The sequence below is a fragment of the Protomyctophum parallelum genome (genome assembly GCF_964188405.1).
Source record: "Protomyctophum parallelum genome assembly, chromosome: 10".
NCBI lineage: Eukaryota > Metazoa > Chordata > Actinopteri > Myctophiformes > Myctophidae > Protomyctophum > Protomyctophum parallelum.
The window spans coordinates 41,382,693-41,402,421 of NC_139704.1; the positions used below are offsets into that span (position 1 = coordinate 41,382,693).

General features: G+C 44.1%; 1 protein-coding gene across 8 annotated transcripts in view; it reads left to right on the top strand.

Moving 5' to 3' along the window:
• LOC310865933 (ankyrin-3-like) overlaps positions 1–19,729 on the top strand; it is a gene marked incomplete at its 5' end in the record, with an annotated part of 151,013 nt that overhangs the window by 69,466 nt on the left and 61,818 nt on the right. For 7 of the 8 annotated variants that reach the window (XM_083775134.1, XM_083775137.1, XM_083775138.1 and 4 more), the window contains 9 exons: positions 3,122–3,220; positions 5,197–5,295; positions 7,481–7,579; positions 8,291–8,488; positions 9,418–9,516; positions 10,093–10,191; positions 10,565–10,663; positions 11,683–11,880; positions 16,629–16,727. In XM_083775134.1, the coding sequence (XP_083631260.1) occupies positions 3,122–3,220; positions 5,197–5,295; positions 7,481–7,579; positions 8,291–8,488; positions 9,418–9,516; positions 10,093–10,191; positions 10,565–10,663; positions 11,683–11,880; positions 16,629–16,727 (1,089 nt within the window). Of the gene's footprint in view, positions 1–273; positions 298–3,121; positions 3,221–5,196; positions 5,296–7,480; positions 7,580–8,290; positions 8,489–9,417; positions 9,517–10,092; positions 10,192–10,564; positions 10,664–11,682; positions 11,881–16,628; positions 16,728–19,729 lie in introns of all 8 variants that reach the window. The other variant, XM_083775133.1, reaches the window with a different exon arrangement.

Here is a 19,729-nt window from a genome sequence, read left to right on the forward strand (position 1 = left end):
CTACCGTAGCCTTGTGCAAAGAAGAGAATGCGTGCTCACAGTCAGACTGGACTTTAGACTGTGGAAACGACGCCTGCACAACTAATAGCTCGGTTCAGACAGTAACAACAACACTGACTTTGAGTTCTGAATCCCTTCCTTTTTTTTTGGGTTGAATTCGGTTTTGTACTGAGCTCCTTAATCCCTATCTCTCTCCCTGCCCTTCTTTTATGTTTATGGATTTTTGTTTGCTTACTAATCGCTCATTCTCTCCTTTCTTGGCTGGCTCTGTAGATGATGGTGAATAGAACGACAGAGGTACACCTCTACTCTGTGCACTCCTTAGTCTATCTATCGCAGACTAAAAAGAAAGAAACAATAAATACCCCTGATTCATGCAGTAGTGTTGCTGCTCCCCCGTTCCCTTTCCCCGCTCCCTCTTCTGTTTGAACCCGTCTATACCTGCCCTCTTCCCTTCTCCCCATTGCTTCGTTCATGTAGCAATGGGGCAGTGGATATCTGTTGTTGCTCATAGTGATATAGGTAGCATACAGTATGGTCTTGCAAAGACAGGAGATCAGACATCCCTGCCTACTGATGTCTGGTGACATCTAAATTCAATGTATGGGCAAAAAACTGGGAAACAATTCAGAGATTTAAAACTTAACTGCAGTGCAGAGCCATTAGGGCGGTTTTTCATATTGGGACAGTGACATGATTTGTGTTCAGAACAATAATTGTGGGTTCGTCAGCTGTTTTTCTCTATTGTTCTAACCGCTCAATTGAATTTAGATTTCACCAGACGTACTGTATCAGTAGCTGCAACACGAGACTAGGCAGCATGTAGTCTCCCATAGCCAGACAATCAGAAGATCTCTGCCTAAGAGGAGATCATACGATCATCTGGCTATATGCGAGACTAGGCAGAATAATCTCGCATGTCTTGCTAATGCTGGTGTACTAACTGTAAACAATGTTTGTTCTATGGCTGGAGGATTGGGGTACCAAGGGACCCCTGAAGTATAATGGTTTCATGGCTTCTCCTGCTTCACCTTTAACCTCTTGTTGTCACATTCCTTGTGAAGGTCCTGTGACAATACATGAAACTGATTAACAAGATGGCATGGCAACACAAGGCGGCGTAATGGCATGCTCATTTTGCTCTTACTACATACTGTACTCAAGGGATGGTCAAATGTGTCACATCTTCAGTATGAAATAAGAGCAAAATGGCTGTCATAATGTGAACGTAGTCAATAATACCACAAGCAACGCGGTTACTGGTTATCATTCATCAGAATGTTAAGAGCAGTACTTTAGCCATGGCATCATGCATGGCCAACAAATATGAAAGGAACCCAGCCTTCCAGTGACAGCTGAGCTAGACAACTAGTCTAATTAATTTACGACTAGTCTGCCTTACAAATTCCCATCCATCCATCTTCATATTCAACCGCTTATGTATTCTGCATGGGACCCATACAAGCTAGGAGCAGGCTAGCTCAAAACTATTTCTAAGGGAATAGAAGGACCCATTGGTCACATCAAATCCAGGAGACTGTCCTCTGTCTGGGCTTTCGGCCAGCTCGCTGGCTGGCAGGCTGGTTGTTTTGGCTGACATGAAAATGTAAAGTCCACAATGCCGAGCATGATGAAAACAGTAACACTCTGATGGAAGAAAGTGATGACAAACTAAATATAATCTCCCTGATCAACACAGCCAAGTTCGGATTATCCCCTTCCATTTCCGTTGAATCAATATCCGTTTTCAAATGTGAAAATATCAGCTATTAGTTGTCCACATTGCAGCGTGTTTGTTTTGGATGTGTAGAGCAAACGTAGGGATAGTGGATACACATCTATATGACATCTGCTTTCTGCAGGACGAATAGTTAATTTAAATGGGGATCACTTGTTATTGGAGAGGTTGGTGTGAAATTCCTCCATCGATTGGACTAATCGAAATCTAAAATGGAACCCGTAACATTTGTATAGTACATTCTCTGAGTTAAATTAACACTCACAGCTTCAAGGAGTTGCTTTCACAGCTGTTTGACACTAAGCCATGGGTTTTTACGAGATAGGAAGCTACATGTACACCAATTCAAGCCATTAGCAAATAGATGTACATTTACAGCAGTTGAGGGGGCATTGCTGAATGTTAAACGTAACAAAACATTGCTAAATAACAACCCATAACTTTAACCTTATCTCTGAAGCCTAATTCATACTTTGTCGTACGACGGTGTCGCTCATTAAACATTTGACAGATTTCTAAATGAAAAATGTGAGGCTTGTTTTCGGCGAGCGACACAGTCATTGGACAACGTTGTTGGTTTTGATGTGGTTTCATTGTCAGAAACCTTCCATATACTTAATAGGTATTTTGACAGTTGGTGGTGTTGTGTCAACATTATGTGATCGTAACTGTGAGTGTAACTTCCCCTGTGTGGCAGCATTCAGCATTGTGAACGGCCTGTGTTCAACAATACTGAATTCTGAATGTAACACTCTACTTAGTAGAGTGTACTACTCAGCGTAGTAGCGTAGTAGAGTCTACTACGTGTCAATGTAGCATATTGGCCCCATGTTTGATGTTTCTGTTCCAAAAAAGGCTTTCTCTGCCAGATTGAGTAAAGTCATATGAGTGTGTACGTGTATGGTATATGCAGAGTGCATCCTAGTTGAATGTACTGTGATTGTAGACACATGAGAATGCTGTGTATCTTCTATTGTAGTATAGACAAATAGTCTCCTGCAATTGTAGACTTTGTGAATGACATTGATATCAAGCTCCTAACCTTTGTTTTTGTTTCCTTGTCTGTGGTGGTGGTGTGCGTGTGTGTGTGTGTGTGTGTGTGTGTGTGTGTGTGTGTGTGTGTGTGTTTGTGCACACGTGTGTCCATGCCTCTGCAATGTGCATACATGTTGTTTGTTTCTATGTGCACATGTTCATCTGTTTGTTCCCATGTGTGCATTTGTTGTGTGTGTGTGTGTGTGTGTGTGTGTGTGTGTGTGTGTGTGTGTGTGTGTGTGTGTGTGTGTGTGTGTGTGTGTGTGTGTGTGTGTGTGTGTGTGTGTGCGTGTGTGTGTGCGTGTGCGCGTGTGTGCATGTGCGTGTTTTTTTCCCCCTCTCTCTCAGAGTGGTTTCACTCCTCTCCACATCGCTGCTCACTATGGCAACATCAATGTAGCCACGCTGCTGCTGAACAGAGGGGCTGCTGTCGACTTCATGGCCAGAGTGAGTCTCACATGCCCTCTGCTGACCAGAAGGGGCATTACATACACTGTGTTTGGCCCAAATAGTCCTTTTTGAAGTCCTTTTTTGTTTTCTGTTTTCGTACTCTTACATCATGGTAAATTTTACCTACTAGGCTACTTGCAAAAGATAGTCATTCTTGATTTGTATATATATATTTTTTCATGTTTCTTTTTACTGTACTGTAGGAATGAAGTTACTCTGGATAAGCATCAGCTGAATGCCTAAAGGCCCCACTGCCCTGATGAATAAAACATCCAAGTGTTATCTCAGCCACTGCCTCTCGGCTGCTGACACCAGCAAGTGCAGTGCAGAATTAGCATTTATTTACTATGGTATTTACATAGTAATTCAGCCACGCGTGCCATTAAAACTATTTGTTGCAACATTAGACATTAGCTAATGAGAGTCAACGATGGCCTGTAATTATTATTATCTCACCACATCTGAGAAAGTGTTGGTGTTTATGTTGGTATTGACAGTGATGGCAGTGCTTCTGGCCTGTGGCGTAACACTACAACATGAGACTATATTAGCCAGGGCATAGCAGTGGTGGCCATTCTGTGGTTCCACAAACAAATAAAACCAATGCATTTTTCCCATAGAGATTAACACAAATATTTATATCAATCATTTTAAGCCTAATCCACCAGGCTATAATAATATGTATTGCGACCATAGGTCACAGATTACTATGAAAACCTGCAAAACCGGTCAGTCGGTCACACATCCATATATGATTGTCAGTCCATCACGCCTCGTGACACGTCACGCCACTAGAATATGGCCGTCAGTCCGTCACGCCTCGTGACACGCTGCATATAAGATCACGACACTGACCTCATCAAACCCTGGATAGCCATACATGGAGAAGACTGGATCATCACCTAGATTTGCACATGGAGCCTGCCAGCAACTCTACAAATGACCTCAAACCTCAGACCCTTAGATCTCTATATATGGAGCTGACCTGTTCTGACATTCCAAATGTTTATCCTTCCCCACCCGTCCTTCCTCTTCGTACTGTAGGAAAGTTACCTTTTGACTGATACCTGTCCATTTAAACTCTAGACGGGCCCGCCCCAAAGTTATTCGTGCAGCTGCGCCTGGCAGCCGGCGAAAACTAGAGTTCTCAACAGTCTCGAAAATTAAGGCCCGGCCCTACCTGGGCCCTCATCAAACTCTGTACACTCAAGTCACTGCCCTCACTGCCACCCTTAGATCTCCATATATGGAGCTGACCTGTTCTGACATTCCATAATATTGATCTGACCTCATCAAATCCTGTACACTCAAGATACACTCCATATAATGCTAGTACAGAATTAATGTTGATCTGACCCCCGCTCACCCTGCGTGCACTCTTCTCTTACTGTATGATATACTATATTTAATAAATACTTTTTTTTCCACTCACGGAATTAAAGGTTTTATGGTTATGATTCACCACAATCCTGGATCGCTTGATTCTAGGCCTAAAATAATTGCTATAAATATTTTTTGAAACCTCTATGGAATAAAAAGCAAGGCTTGGCCTTGCTTGCAGGCGCCTACAGGTGCGTAGGAGAGGGACAGTCAAGTGCCCGACATATTGAAAAAGAAGGGACTCCCGCACACTTCAAATGCGGGAGTCTTTTTTTAAATATCTATGGGAAAAATGCTACGGCTTTTTTTGTGGAACCACACAATATACAGTAGACACTACAGTATAGTCGCATAATTATATCTATTTGTGTTAAATAATCCTCTACAGTGTTGTTGGGGATTCACACTCATAATAGGAATACTTGAGTAAATAGCCTTCTTAGGTGCATCCTCACCTCAGTAGCAACTCAGAAGAATTAGCTTCCAAGTCACAAAAGTGCAATGAACTCACTTCAGGATTTTTTAAATGTTTGTACTAAGTGTAGCTTATTGTGAATTGTTAAACTGCTGTAACTCTCTTCTTGTCCTCTTAGAATGACATCACACCACTCCATGTAGCATCTAAAAGAGGAAATAGCAACATGGTGAAGCTGCTGCTAGACAGAGGGTCCAAAATAGACGCCAAGACGAAGGTGAGACGCCAGACTAGAGGACAGATAGATGAAGACTTTCAATAGCCCTACACATCATGAGACTAAACCATGAGGCCTCTAAAGTTGTTATTCTCTGACTCGGTAAAGTGGAGTGGGTCAGGCCCCACCCTAAAACATGATCATCAGTTATGATGATAGTTTTCGCCGGTGATGGGTGGTGATCCACCTGAAGTGAAGACGCACCCACAGCTGTGGTTGTATGATAAAGTGGGAGGGGTTAAGGGAGGGGATGATATTGTGATGTCACTATATCACTGTTTTCTCATTGTTTTGCACGTTTGACTGTCAAGGTTTAAGCCGCCAGGAAGAAACCCTAAATACAAAGGGGAGACATCATTGCATATAACAACCACACCAAGGGGTCTAATGATGTACTGTCACCTCATAAACACATAAATACAAAAATCACAGCACTGCATCTTCCACACAAAACCATTCTCTTGCACATTGTACCTTTAGTGAGGCTTTATGTAGTCGAGTTTGCAGTCTCTAGTCATGGTGCGGTGGGGGAGAGGAGAGTGGGCTTAGTGTCATATTGGCCGTACAGGGTTAGTCTCCCATTGGCTTAGAGGCCAGCCAATCATGAAAATCTTGCCACTAGACCATGTGACTAGACCAGTGGTGTATCTACAATAAGGCGAGGACAGGCGTCCGTCCGCCTGTCCAAATCAATTTCTGCCTGGCCAAAATCCATACAATGAGAAAAAAGAGACGACAAAAACTGAGAATTATTAGTGGACAGCTGATTGGCCGTTGCGGTAGAGCGACCCTCAATCACCCATTGGAATGTAAATGCATGCCTTTCAGCCTTTGTACTCGTCTGGCAGGTATATCTCTTTGAAAACTTTTAGTGCTACGATTGTGCACGGTGGAACGACAATTAACACATCTTGCCTGCCCAAAATGTCATTCCTGGAAACGCCACTGGACTAGACTAGTAAGTCCGATCATTAATCAGCTCTGCGACTGCAAGCTTGGGAAAAAAACCCAAAACATGTAAAATATAACCTCTCCCTCTCTCTCTCTTTCTGTCTCTCTCTCATTATAGAAAGCAGGGTTCTACTATGTTTGTTGGTCTTATTGATGCTTCCCGTGCTTTTGATCTTATTCATCATTATAAGCTTTTTAATAAGCTCAAGCTTAGGGGTGTGCCCAGTAATTTAATACGTATATTGGTCTACTGGTATGCCAACCAGCAAATGCAGGTCAAATGGGGCAACACCCTATCTGCCCCCTTTCGGGGCCCTCTTTAATTTATATATGGACGGCCTATCAAAGCAGCTAGAAGAGTGCAATACTGGGTGTATGATTGGTGATACTCTAATTAACCACTTTATGTACGCGGACGACCTGAGCTTAATATCCCCTAGTAGCAGCGGATTCCAACATCTGCTCAATATCTGCTCTAATTATGGGCTGGACTTTAATATTAAGTATAATGCTAAGAAGAGCATGGTCCTGATATGTAGAACGAAGGATGACTCGGAGCTCAGGTTCCCACATTTTTACCTGTCTGGTCAGACTGTAAATGTAGCTAAAAGTGCTAAATATCTTGGTCACATCATCACAGATACACTAGATGATGATGAAGACATGTATAGACAGAGGAGAATGCTTTATGTGCAAGCAAACATGCTGGTTCGCAAATTTCACCACTGTACAACTGATGTTAAGGTTAACCTGTTTAGAGCGTACTGCACCCCCCTCTATACTGCCCCATTGTGGGTGAACTTTAAAAAGGAGAGCTTGCGCAAGCTGCAAGTAGCCTACAATGACTGTCTGCGCATTCTACTCAAGAAACCCAGGAGCACTAGAGCTAGTGCACTATTCTGTACACTAGGACTCACCACCTTCATGGCCCTCTTGAGGAACCTTACCTACAAATTCATGTGTAGACTGGACCGCTCCTTGAATGGATTAATACGGCTGATGACAGACCCTCTCTGTAGCTCTGTCAGGTTCACATCCACCATCAGAGGACGCTGGCACGAGTGCCTCTTTTGATTTGTTCCCTGAGGGGCTGGATAACTTATTTTTTTTATTTTACCTTTTTTTATGTATTGTATGTATTGTATGTTTTTACCCTGTGGGCCATGAGCCTGTAATAAAGTTTATATATTCTCTCACTCTTTCTTTCTCTTGTTATCGCTCTTCATGGTGTCAGGATGGTCTGACGCCGCTCCACTGCGGGGCAAGAAGCGGCCATGAGCAGGTGGTCGAGATCCTCCTAGACAGAGGGGCTCCAATCCTGTCCAAGACCAAGGTAGCTACTGATGTGATGAGTCAGCTTCTAGCTTTACTTTACTCTGTCTAGGAAACCAATCATAGGATTATTGTTTGTTTGCTTACTGGACATACAATAGTATAGAACTATAACAGGCTCATATTTCATTTGACACAGCATTTTCGATAATAAGTATGAATATGGTCTTGGTACCGTAAAACCATTGAAGAATTAACACATTTTACAACTGATAAAGGCTGTTAGTAGCTGTTATGTCGCTGTTGCTCTAGTGTTGTGCAGCACTGTCTCCATAACGATTGTGCGACCTCCCCACCAGACCAGCCCGAGGTGGCGGCGTAGCCCCCTCCCCCCTCCCCTCCGCACGGGACCACCAGCGTAACAGAACCCAAGACATTGTTGTAATGTCCTCGTTATAACAATGCTCAGTTCAGAACCCACCACATCTGCCTTCACAGCGCTCCTCCGCAGCGCGCAACCGCGTCACCCTAACGCCTGTCCATGTCCGTGTGTCCATCATCTGTCTGTCCGCGTCGTGTGTGTGTGTGTGTGTGTGTTCGTGTCTCGTTTTCTCTCTTCTTCTCTCTCTTCTCTCTCTCTCTCTCCATTTCCATCTTCGCCTTGCCCTGTCTGGCGCTCTCTCTCTCTTTCTCTCTCTCCCTCCCTCCCTCCCTCCCTCTCTCTCTCCCTTTCCCCGCATCCCACCGCCCCTCCGTCCCTCCCGCCCTGTAGAACGGCCTGTCCCCGCTCCACATGGCCACGCAGGGCGACCACCAGAACTGCGTGCAGCTGCTGCTGCAGCACGACGTGCCCGTGGACGACGTGACCAACGACTACCTGACGGCGCTGCACGTGGCCGCGCACTGCGGCCACTACAAGGCGGCCAAGCTCATTGTGGACAAGAAGGCCAACCCCAATGCCAAGGCCCTGGTAAGGATGAAGGGGCGGGTGTCTATGTTATGCCCGGAGCATTGCATTGCTAGTGGTTTTGGATGTTATCAGATGATTTTATCTCTGTCATCAGCCCTTATCAAGACCATGAAATGGAGCAAGTATGGACATTTCCTACATATTGACATTTGTTGTCAGCCATTGTCCGACGTTGTGTTGATCGCGTTGTCCGACTACTGGCCTATTACTCAACCTAACCATAAATCTAACCCTAACTCTAACCCTAACCCTTTTGTATGGTACAAAACACTGAAGTCCTTAAACCAGAAACGTAACTCTAACCCTAACCTCAGTCTTAACCGGCCGCATAAGCAAAGTTGTTGTTTAGTTGTTGTTTTCGCTTCAGAGGCAGTACCTGTAATTTAACTTCCGCGTAGGAAATGTCCATTGCATGGTCTTATATGGAACATATTGGTGATTATGGGTTGATAATATTCAAAGCGGGTGGCATTGCAATGCATACAATCAGTGAGCTTTGAGCTTTTACATTTTAGAAAATCTTAAAAATAAATGTAATAAAAATGAACGACAGATATCTACTATAGATAGAGGGGAAAGCAAAAAGAAGTGTGTGTGTGTGTGTGTGTGTGTGTGTGTGTGTGTGTGTGTGTGTGTGTGTGTGTGTGTGTGTGTGTGTGTGTGTGTGTGTGTGTGTGTGTGTGTGTGTGTGTGTGTGTGTGTGTGTGAGAACTGTCACTTTCCCTGCCAAGTCACTTGCTTCCTGTCAGATTAGTCATTTTACTCTTTTTTAAGCTTGAGCCAAGGTTTTCATGCATGGTTTCATTTGTGTATTTGTGTGTGTGTGTGTGTGTGTGTGTGTGTGTGTGTGTGTGTGTGTGTGTGTGTGTGTGTGTGTGTGCGTGTGTGTGTGTGTGTGTGTGTGCGTGTGTGTGTGTGTGTGTGCACAGAACGGTTTCACCCCACTGCACATCGCCTGCAAGAAGAACCGGGTCAAAGTGATGGAACTGCTGTTAAAACACGGAGCTTCCATCCAGGCTGTCACTGAGGTACACAAATGGACTGGATTGACTTTAGCCTACTAAGTACTGTATACAGGACTAGCTCTGTACATGGATTCTACGTGGATGTTGAACCACGTAAACCCTATATACTTATAGTATATACTTCATAGTACGACAAACAGCGGACAATTGCCGATCAACAAGCTCACAATGGCCCAGGCGGTGGCGTAACCGTCTGGGCACCCGACTGGTAATCCAGTCGCAGTGTGCCGCGGGTTCGACTCCCGAGCCCGACACGGCCTTTACTGCATGTCTTCCCCCATCTCTCTCCCGTTTCCTGTCAGCCTACTGTCTGTCCCTTCAAAAAAAAACGAATAAAAGGCGTAAGCCGCAAAAAAAAAAAAAAAAAACAAGCTCACAATGTGAGCTTGTTGATCGGCAATTGTCCGCTGTGTGACACGTTGTGAAAATGTAGATGTAGCTATTTCTTTATATTTTGTAACTTTTTAAATATCTGTACAGACCTCTAGCTGACATGGTTTGGTTGTGAATAGATGGTCGATGTCATCCTTAAAGAAAACCCACCATGTACTGTATACGTACTGTATGTTTCACCTGCAGTCTGGCCTGACGCCCATCCACGTGGCAGCCTTCATGGGCCACGAGAACATCGTCAACGCCCTGACGCACCACGGAGCGTCGCCCAACACCACTAACGTGGTAGGTGGACAGTAACAACATCCTCTGGTCCTTTTAGAACGCTCATTCCATCATTTTGGATGTATAATTCTGTTGTTTTGTTTTATTCAGGTAGTGTAACGTTTCTTGAGAAATGGTTTGATGACTGGTAAACTATAAAAAAACACAAACACTGATGTGATTAGCTATGTAGCAGCATGCTGCCACTTTGGAAGTCATAATGCATCAGCTAAGCGTATCCATTTTAAATTTTAAAGTGTGTGTGTGTGTGTGTGTGTGTGTGTGTGTGTGTGTGTGTGTGTGTGTGTGTGTGTGTGTGTGTGTGTGTGTGTGTGCGTGTGCGTGTGCATGTGCATGTGCGTGTGCGTGTGCGCGTGTTTGTGCGTGCGTCCAGCGAGGTGAGACGGCTCTTCATATGGCTGCCAGGGCAGGCCAGGCAGACGTGGTTCGATACCTGCTGCAGAACGGAGCCAAGGTGGAGATCAGAGCCAAGGTTAGAACACATAATCGATACCTCCTCTTACTTTGTGAAGGGTTCTTCTGAAACACTAATGAGCATTTGGGCCTGTCGTAGACATGCGCAGAGCAAGTTCAGTCAGGGAACCTCAGTGCAGTCGCTGCCGGCCGTTAATTGGGCCACCTCAGCATCACGCTCTCATTCACATGATTCACTCAGCCAATCACACACTCACTCCATCTTCATACCGGCTACTTTAACCGGAGGTTTGCATTCCTCCTCCTGCTTCCTTCCTTGCTTGCTGCTGCTGTATCAGCACGCTGCTGTATACAAACCTGCTGCGCACCCACCCCCAATATATATTCCATCCATTCTTGAGTTGTCCTGACTGAATTGTTTTTGTTGTTCTTATTCTGCCACGGTTTTGCAAATTTCCATGAGATGGTTTAAAACCTCCAAGTCTGAGTCAAGACCAAGATAGTCCAAGTCAAGTCACTGGTTACTGTGACTGAAGTCAGACAAGTCCAAATCCTGGATCTGGATGCATAGGCAACCATCAATCTCAGCGTTCAACCCAAAAAGGAAAAACCCTTTGAATTCAGATTCATGAAGCATAGCGTTAGTTCATGCAGGGCACGGGAGTCGCACAAGCTCAGCTGTAATCAGCTGTCAGTCTGCTGATCAATCAGCCATGCTCACCTACATACCAATCACACCTCATGCCCTCATCAAGGTGGTCCGTTTTTAACACAGCTCTCTCCTACACTAGATCTGCTGCTGCAGTATTGCATTACTCAAGACCCTCTCCCCTGGCCCAGGCCGTAGCGTAACGGTCTGGGCACCGGACTGGTGATCCAGTCGCAGTGTGCCGCGGGTTCGACTCCCGGACCCGACACGGCCTTTACTGCATGTCATCCCCCCATCTCTCTCCCGTTTCCTGTCAGCCTACTGTCTGTCCCTTCAAAAATCAATAAAAAGGCGTAAGCCGCAAAAAAAATATCTTAAAAAAAAAAAAAAAAAGACCCTCTCCCCTCCGTTTCCTTGTCTCTCTTCAGGACGACCAGACTGCTCTCCACATCTCCAGCCGGCTCGGCAAGGCGGACATCGTCCAGCAGCTGCTGCAGCGCGGCGCCTCGGCCAACGCCGCCACCACGTCGGGCTACACCCCCCTCCACCTGGCCGCCCGTGAGGGCCACCACGATGTGGCCGCCATGCTGCTGGAGAACGGCGCGTCGCTCTCCTCTGCCACAAAGGTCAGCCTGGGTTATGATATGACACACACACAGGGCTGGACTGGGACAAAAAATTCGACCCGGTCATTTTCGCGTGAATTTGGCCCAGACCGGCCCACCACAACCAGCACGCAGATAGCAGAAACTCTACCGCCACTCCGCCGAGGCACACACACACACACAAAAAAAGCCCTAATACCACCACTTTTACAGAACAACATAAATGATACAAACCAACAGACAACTACACAACCCTTTGTAGAGGGTTTATTTGTCACTCACTGATACAGGTACAGTGAAATTATCATGATGGCACTGGCAGAATGGCAGCACGCCCGGACCTTTCCTGGTGGCCTGCTGCCTATTGGCCTGCCTGCCTGTCAATTCCACCGGGAATATGCCCGGTACGACCTGTGGCCAGTCCAGCCCTGCACACACAGCACCAAGATGCACACTTCAACCCTGCTTTATACATTGTCGCATTAAGTTATTTTCCCCTAGTAGTGCACGCTAGTTTCTAAATATGAAACACACACAATCACACACACACACACACACACACACACACACACACACACACACACACACACACACACACACACACACACACACACACTCACGTAGACATGCATGCATGCGCACAGTCAGAGACAGCTAGACTATTGTATTGGTAAAGTCAACCACTCTGCGGTGGTGGACAGCCATCCCAGAGTCCTCAGGTTCTCACTTATTTGAGTGGCATTCAATGAGCCTGGCATTTAGCCAAATCCTTCACTGACATCCTCCTACAGATTGAGATGTGTTTGACCCTTTGAGGTGTTTTCTTCTTCTGATCAACAGTATCATTATTTCTTAATTAATCAGTGTACAAATCAGTGTACAGCTACTGATGAATCTGGGTTTTCTTTTTACCAGCTGCTATGCAATAGCAAGCTGAGTCTATAATCGATGTGAAAGCTAGTCCAGTAGGCTAGTCCTCTAGTCCTGTAGTCATAGAGTAATAAAAGGATAGTCAAACCAAGACTAGTCAGATCTGGCCCACAATATCACCTGATTTCAAACAACATAAATTCTGCCCACTAAGACAGATGTCCTGGATGAATCAGAGAGAGTCGGATCAACTTAAGTCATATCATAACTAGTCAGATCTGGCCCAGAATAAGCTATATTTTTTCAACTGGTGAAGACGTCCTGGAAATGACATAAAGATCATCCCCATATGGGCTGTGATCTGGCCTAGTCCTGAACGGAGGACGTTATCATAACGACATCATGATGTCATTTGGCTTTCTGGGTAGGCATACACGGGAGCAAAATACAATGCTCTGCAACTCATGGTGCTCATTTAAAGACAACAGACGCATTAAAAAGAGCCAAAAAGGCATTTAAAACATTTAAAAATAATGCGAGAGCAGACATCATTGTGTGCTGACATTATTGTGGCCTGCAGGTGAGGAAGCCCAGAATCCAGTTTCAAAGAGGCCTGTTGATCAGTATCAGCTGTTGGGGAATGATGGTGTTAAAAGCGGTGCTGTTGTCAATTCTGACCTGTGTTTTTCCCTTGTCTGTTAGGGCCAAGTGCAGGGCAGTAGGCAGTAGACACAGCATCGTCAGGGCCCGATATCACAATTTTACATACATACTGTATGTACTGTACATCCTGTATACACTCCAAAAAGGTCCCCTACGCATCTCGAGTGCCGTGCTCAGTGTGAAGTCGACCGTATCATCCTGTATCATGATACTAGTTTGGAGCCAACTTAGCCCTAATGTCTCGATTCTGGTCGTGTCACAATAGGCTAACATTTTGCAAACATAAGCTAGCATTTTGTGAAAATGTATGATCTACACGTGGAACGTGTTGTGAGCTTTTAGATCGACTAATTCAGCCAAGAGATTTGGGGCTCCATTTTCGTCACCGCTAGCTAAACCCCTTATCCCTAAACTTCTCACACTGTTTTTCAAAATAGTAAAAAAAAGGCGAAGAAGTTTAGGGATAAGGTGTTTAGCTGTGACGAAAATGTTCGTCACTCTGTAGGTAGAGGGAAAACAGAATGGGTATGGAGTAGACCCCTAGGGGACCCTGGTCAATGAAGTATATAGTGTTTATAACGGATTCATCACATAAAGCAAATAATCTGCGGCTGAATGGAATTTTGGAAATTAAATACCACAATTCTGGAATTTTATCACAGGAGCATAAAATATAATGGCACCAATTTAAATTGAATGTGAGTTCTGAACAGGCTGTACTTCCGAGGTGGCAATCTGAACCATTTAAGGGCTTGTTCTCCACACAAGTTGACATGACACATTGTTGGAGCGCCCTCTCTCTCTCTCTCTCTCTCTCTCTCTCTCTCTCTCTCTCTCTCTCCATGGCCTCTGCTTCTTGCTCTGACAGCTACAGAATAGATGCTCTCTCTCTGTGTCTCTCTCTCTCTCTCTCTCTCTCTCTCCATGGCCTCTGTCTCTTGCTCTGACAGCTACAGAATAGATGCTCTCTCTCTCTCTCTCTCTCTCTCTCTCTCTCTCTCTCTCTCTCCATGGCCTCTGCTTCTTGCTCTGACAGCTACAGAATAGATGCTCTCTCTCTGTGTCTCTCTCTCTCTCTCTCTCTCTCTCTCCATGGCCTCTGTCTCTTGCTCTGACAGCTACAGAATAGATGCTCTCTCTCTCTCTCTCTCTCTCTCTCTCTCTCTTGCTCTGACAGCTACAGAATAGATGCTCTCTCTCTCTCTCTCTCTCTCTCTCTCTCTCTCTCTCTCTCTCTACAGAATAGATGCTCTCTCTCTCTCTCTCTCTCTCTCTCTCTCTTTCTCTCTACAGAATAGATGCTCTCTCTCACTCTCTCTGTCACACGCACTGACTCATACACTGCTGGAGAGCCCCAGAAACAACATCCGTGTCAGTACCATTTATCTCCACTAGCAGGCTCTGCTCTCTTGTTTCCACCAAACATCCACAGAGATGTCTCTCCTCCATGCAGTTTGCTGCCATGAAACTAACTATATTAGTACATGGTTGTAAAGGTCTAAATAGGCCCCGATGACATATTGTATAATATTGGAGGTTTGTCTAAACAACAGCTCAGCTAAAATCGTTCCCATTGCTGGTAAGGTCATACAACGTTTACAGTGATTACCACCCAGGACAGTGTGGGTATTAGTGTTTGCTGAGTAATTTAAAATGGTTATTTACTTATTTACCCACAGGCACATTTTTTCGTATACATTCAGTAAGCCATGACCAGATAACGTCACCTTGACAATGGAGCTCATTTTCTGGTGCTTCCACTTGTGGTTAATTGCATACATCACCAAGGTCAAAGAGACAAGTGGAGACCACTGGGAACTGGATGAGCACGTACGTGCGTACGTACGTACTGTATGTTTGTGTTTGTGTGCATGTGTGTCGTGCATAGGTGCAGCTGGTGCGCTCGTGCTTGCTTGCATGCATCTATGGGTACATACCGCACTGTACATTGTGTGTGTGTGTGTGTGTGTGTGTGTGTGTGTGTGTGTGTGTGTGTGTGTGTGTGTGTGTGTGTGTGTGCGTGCATGCGTGCGTGTGTGCTATTACTAGGGGCTATCCTTGAAGGTGACCTCAAAGATTAATGAAGGGTAAACCCCATGGTGTTATTCTCTCTCTCTCTCGCTCTCTGTGCATCTTTGGGGACGTAGCCTAAGTCAGCTGTCCTGGGGGATGATGTCATAGTACAGAGAGAGAGAGAAAGTAGAGATTTTTGAAGTGAATTAGGAGAGAGAATGAACCCGACCCTATACTGTTTTGTGTTGTTTTAGAGATTGTATGCCATCAAGTGTGTCATTTCAGTGCCCATACATCCTTACACAGTAACTATAAAACCTTAATCTATTAGACTTCCTCACTGCGTATCACTGTTATCGCTCTGTGTTAAACCAGGTCAATTGTTTCGGTGTGAAATGAGAGGTTTATTTTTGTATCTGTGAGAGACCCGCATGCCTGTGGAAAATATTCTGAGACACATGAGAATATGAAACCAAAATTAACATGATCACATTACACGACAGCCGTTTATAGATATGGAAAATGTTGGGGAATGTAGGACACATTGTTGTATTATCTCAGGGTATTTCACTGTATTCCATGAAGTGAAACCCGTGCATTTTGCCACACTTCATACATCCTGAGAAGATGATAAACCTCATTAGTTTTCTTTTTTCTGAGAGAATTCAATGTGTTTACTGTTTTATATTAGCTGTCTAAAGTCAGCACAAGCACTATAAATACTTTGCCAGAACATAATTTCTCCTGCAGAAACCCCTTGCCAGACTTTTGATCAAAATGTTATGGTTGGTATTCATTCTTGCTTTGCCTCGTAAGATTTCCTGAAATGTCTCATAACCTTTCTAGCACCTCGGGTATTTCAGCCTTTCGCCTAATGAAACCTTTCAAGACCATCAAAGAGCTGTGGCTGTTAACTTGTACATTTTGAAACAATGCAATATGATTTGTGAACTGAATGGTTTTAATGGGCACTGGGGCCCATTTACCAGTGCATTAACCTCCAATGGAACTTTATGTAAAAAATAAAGTACAGGAATTGCCAAACCTGAGAGTGTGCATTTTTTAAATGTGAGCAATGCTATGACATTGATAGCAGCAGTAAGATTCATCGATACAGAGTTAAGTCAACAAAGGCAAACATGTCCACTATGATAATCAAGGGTCTACCATTGAGTCTGTGTCTGTCTCACGTTGACGATGTGTCTCCCCTTTGTGCTCAACAGAAAGGCTTCAGTCCTCTGCACGTGGCAGCTAAGTATGGCAAGATGGAGGTTGCCAGCCTGCTCCTACAGAAGAGAGCTGCCCCCGATGCTGCTGGGAAGGTGAGTTGTCTGGAGAGGGTGGTGGAGAGCCGCACAACACACTTGTGGAGAGTCTCTTATTCTCTCTACAAACTTACTCAAGTAGAACTACAAATAATTATGAAAGAAAAAATACAATAAGATTAAAATAATTTATTAAAATGTAAGTATACTTACAGGCAGTGACACAAATATGTTTTAATTTGAAAACACATACTGTAGCTATGTTTGGACCTAGCACCTACACTAGGTCAAACTCAAACAAGCACATAATTCAATAAAATGGTAAATGGTGCATTTATATAACGCCTTTATCCAAGGCGCTTTACGTAGATTGTGCATTACATTCACACACACACACACACACACACACACACACACACACACACACACACACACACACACACACACACACACACACACACACACACATTCATACACTGATGGCGGCGGAACCCATACAAGGCACCAACCAGCAAATCAGGAGCAATTAGGGGTTCAGTGTCTTGCTCAAGGTCACTTCGACACTAACTCTGGGGGAGCCCGGGTACAAGCTGGTACAAGTCAGAACAGGTCAGCTCCATATATGGAGCTTAATATTATATTATGTGGTTAACATGAGACTGTCACAATATGGTCATATATTGACATTCCCATTCCCATGACGTTCTCCATACCTGTTTTTCATTGTGCATTTCTTGGTCAAAGTTGATCCCATGCCAGCAACGCAGTTTCCTCCGTGAGACTGTGGAAGTCGTACTGCTGGCGGTCGCAATTAACCGCAACATATGCATAGTTGCATACTTGCTCTGGTACAGCCATTAGGTGTGCCAGTCAGTGGACACTGCAGGCGGAAAGCTACTGTACACAAATGAAAGTATGAAATGCAAATACATTTTTTAGTATTCACATTCCTGTCCTAGACCTGAGCTGAGTAGCCTAAGAATGTCAATCATATGTTTTGTGTGTTGTGGCCAAATGCTATGACAGCATTAATGCCTTTCAGTACAGACACAAGTCATGTGACCTGTTTCAGGCATGGAGTATGTACAGCGATTATCCTGATCAGATGCTACAACAAAGATGTGGACAAAGATGATTTTCATTTTAGAAGTGCTGTTTTACAATTTAAACATCTCAGTGTGAATGTAGCTTCACACTGGTCTCCTCCTCAAACAAGGCAACCTTTAAGAGAGTTAGAGGGGGAGACAGAGAGAGAGATAAAGGTGAGAATTATAATTGATTAAGTTAATGATCACAGAATCCAATTTATATTCTGGATTAGAACAATGGTAGAGAGATGGTTGCATGTACAACAGTATTGTATAATACATAATTTAGAAGGCTGTATGGCTCTCTGAACACAACAATGGCATCCTGAGAGAGGCATGATTGATTTAATCACAGTATGGGTAATTCATTGCATTACATGATCACAGCACTAGTACCTTTACTTTGTCCTGGTTGCATATTCATCCAATGATACTTTGTTCAGCTTGTCCCACTGGCCTGCTAAGCTTTTCAGCTCTGACTGCAGGTTAACTGTCCAATTAAACTATCCAATTTAAGCAGGAAATTTGTGCTGTCTTCTCAGCTCAGATGTAGGGAGAGAACTGGTTCAGATAGAATTTTTGGGTATCCAGAAATGACAAATCTGCATAAAGAGTGCCATGTGTATGAAATCAAATCACTTCATAGACTCCCTCTGCGTCCATCATGGTCTCATCCTAACCTAAGTCTCTCCTGGCATGATTTTCGTTTAGCCTCCACTTCTATGTTTGTTTCCTCATCCCGTGTGTCATGATTTCTTAACATTTACCAGGTGGATTTCCAAATGATCCAATAATCCAATGTGCCAAATGATCCACTGCTAACTCAACAACCTGGCTTGACTAGACATTAGGAGAGAGAGAGATAATTACAATCAATATTTTATGGCTTTCAATCTAAAACTCATTTTGAACTACAAACTGATATTAAAAAGAAATCTTTTATCAAGAGCTCTGTCAGAGCCAAAAGATAGCCTACTTTAATATGTTAAAGACAGAGAGAGAGAGAGAGAGAGAGAGGTTTTCCATTTGAAGGGCCATCAAATGGAGTCCCTGGTACTCGGTGTACCAGGGACGTCTGTCTGTCCTTCCCTACAATAACCTTGCCAACGCTCCGAGCGTCCTAGACTCTTCTACCTCCTGGCTCCCAAGCTGTGGAATGACCTCAGTCAGGACTGCAGACTCACTCCCCATTTCCCACTGTAGTCTGAAAACTCACCTTTTCATGTTCTACCTCACACCCTATCACTCCTCTTATCTTGTAGGCTATCATTTGTCTATACTTTGATAGACGCTACTTGCGTATACTATGATAACACAAGTTATCTAAATAACACAAGTATGTGTTATCTAAATAACACATACTTGTGTTATTTAGATAGACATATTGATTGCTTGACCACAAATTCTACTTAGATAGCGTGCCGTTTATAGAGATGCTAGACTTGATCTCTACGTGGTAACTTATGTGACCCTATCATGTGTTTGTTGACTGTTGTAAGTCACTCTAGATAAGAGATTCCATAGCATAGATCATGGAGCAACTCCCAATGTAGCGTAAATCTAGTGAAACTAGATATTTTCTGACATTATTTTTACTCCTATGGATTTTGTCTCAAAATGACAAATCGTTATACATATTATGTCTGAAGTGATAAAGATGTATCAGTGAGCCATTCCGATTGGCTATGATTGAATTTTGTGGGTTCTGGGTAGCAAACCCGGCCTGGTGGAGATATGCGCTCTGCCTTTTCAAGTCTTAATGAAACATTTGAGATTAAATGATATATCGGTGCATTGGCCTACCAGTAAATGGCCATTTTGTCAGATTACCAATCCAGTGCTGGGAAGGATGTCACTTTTTATTTTTATTTTTTTGGCTTTTGCCGTTATCCCATATATCCTATGGAGGGACAGACAGTAGGCTGACAGGAAATGGGGAGAGAGATGGGGGGAAAGACATGCAGTAAAGGC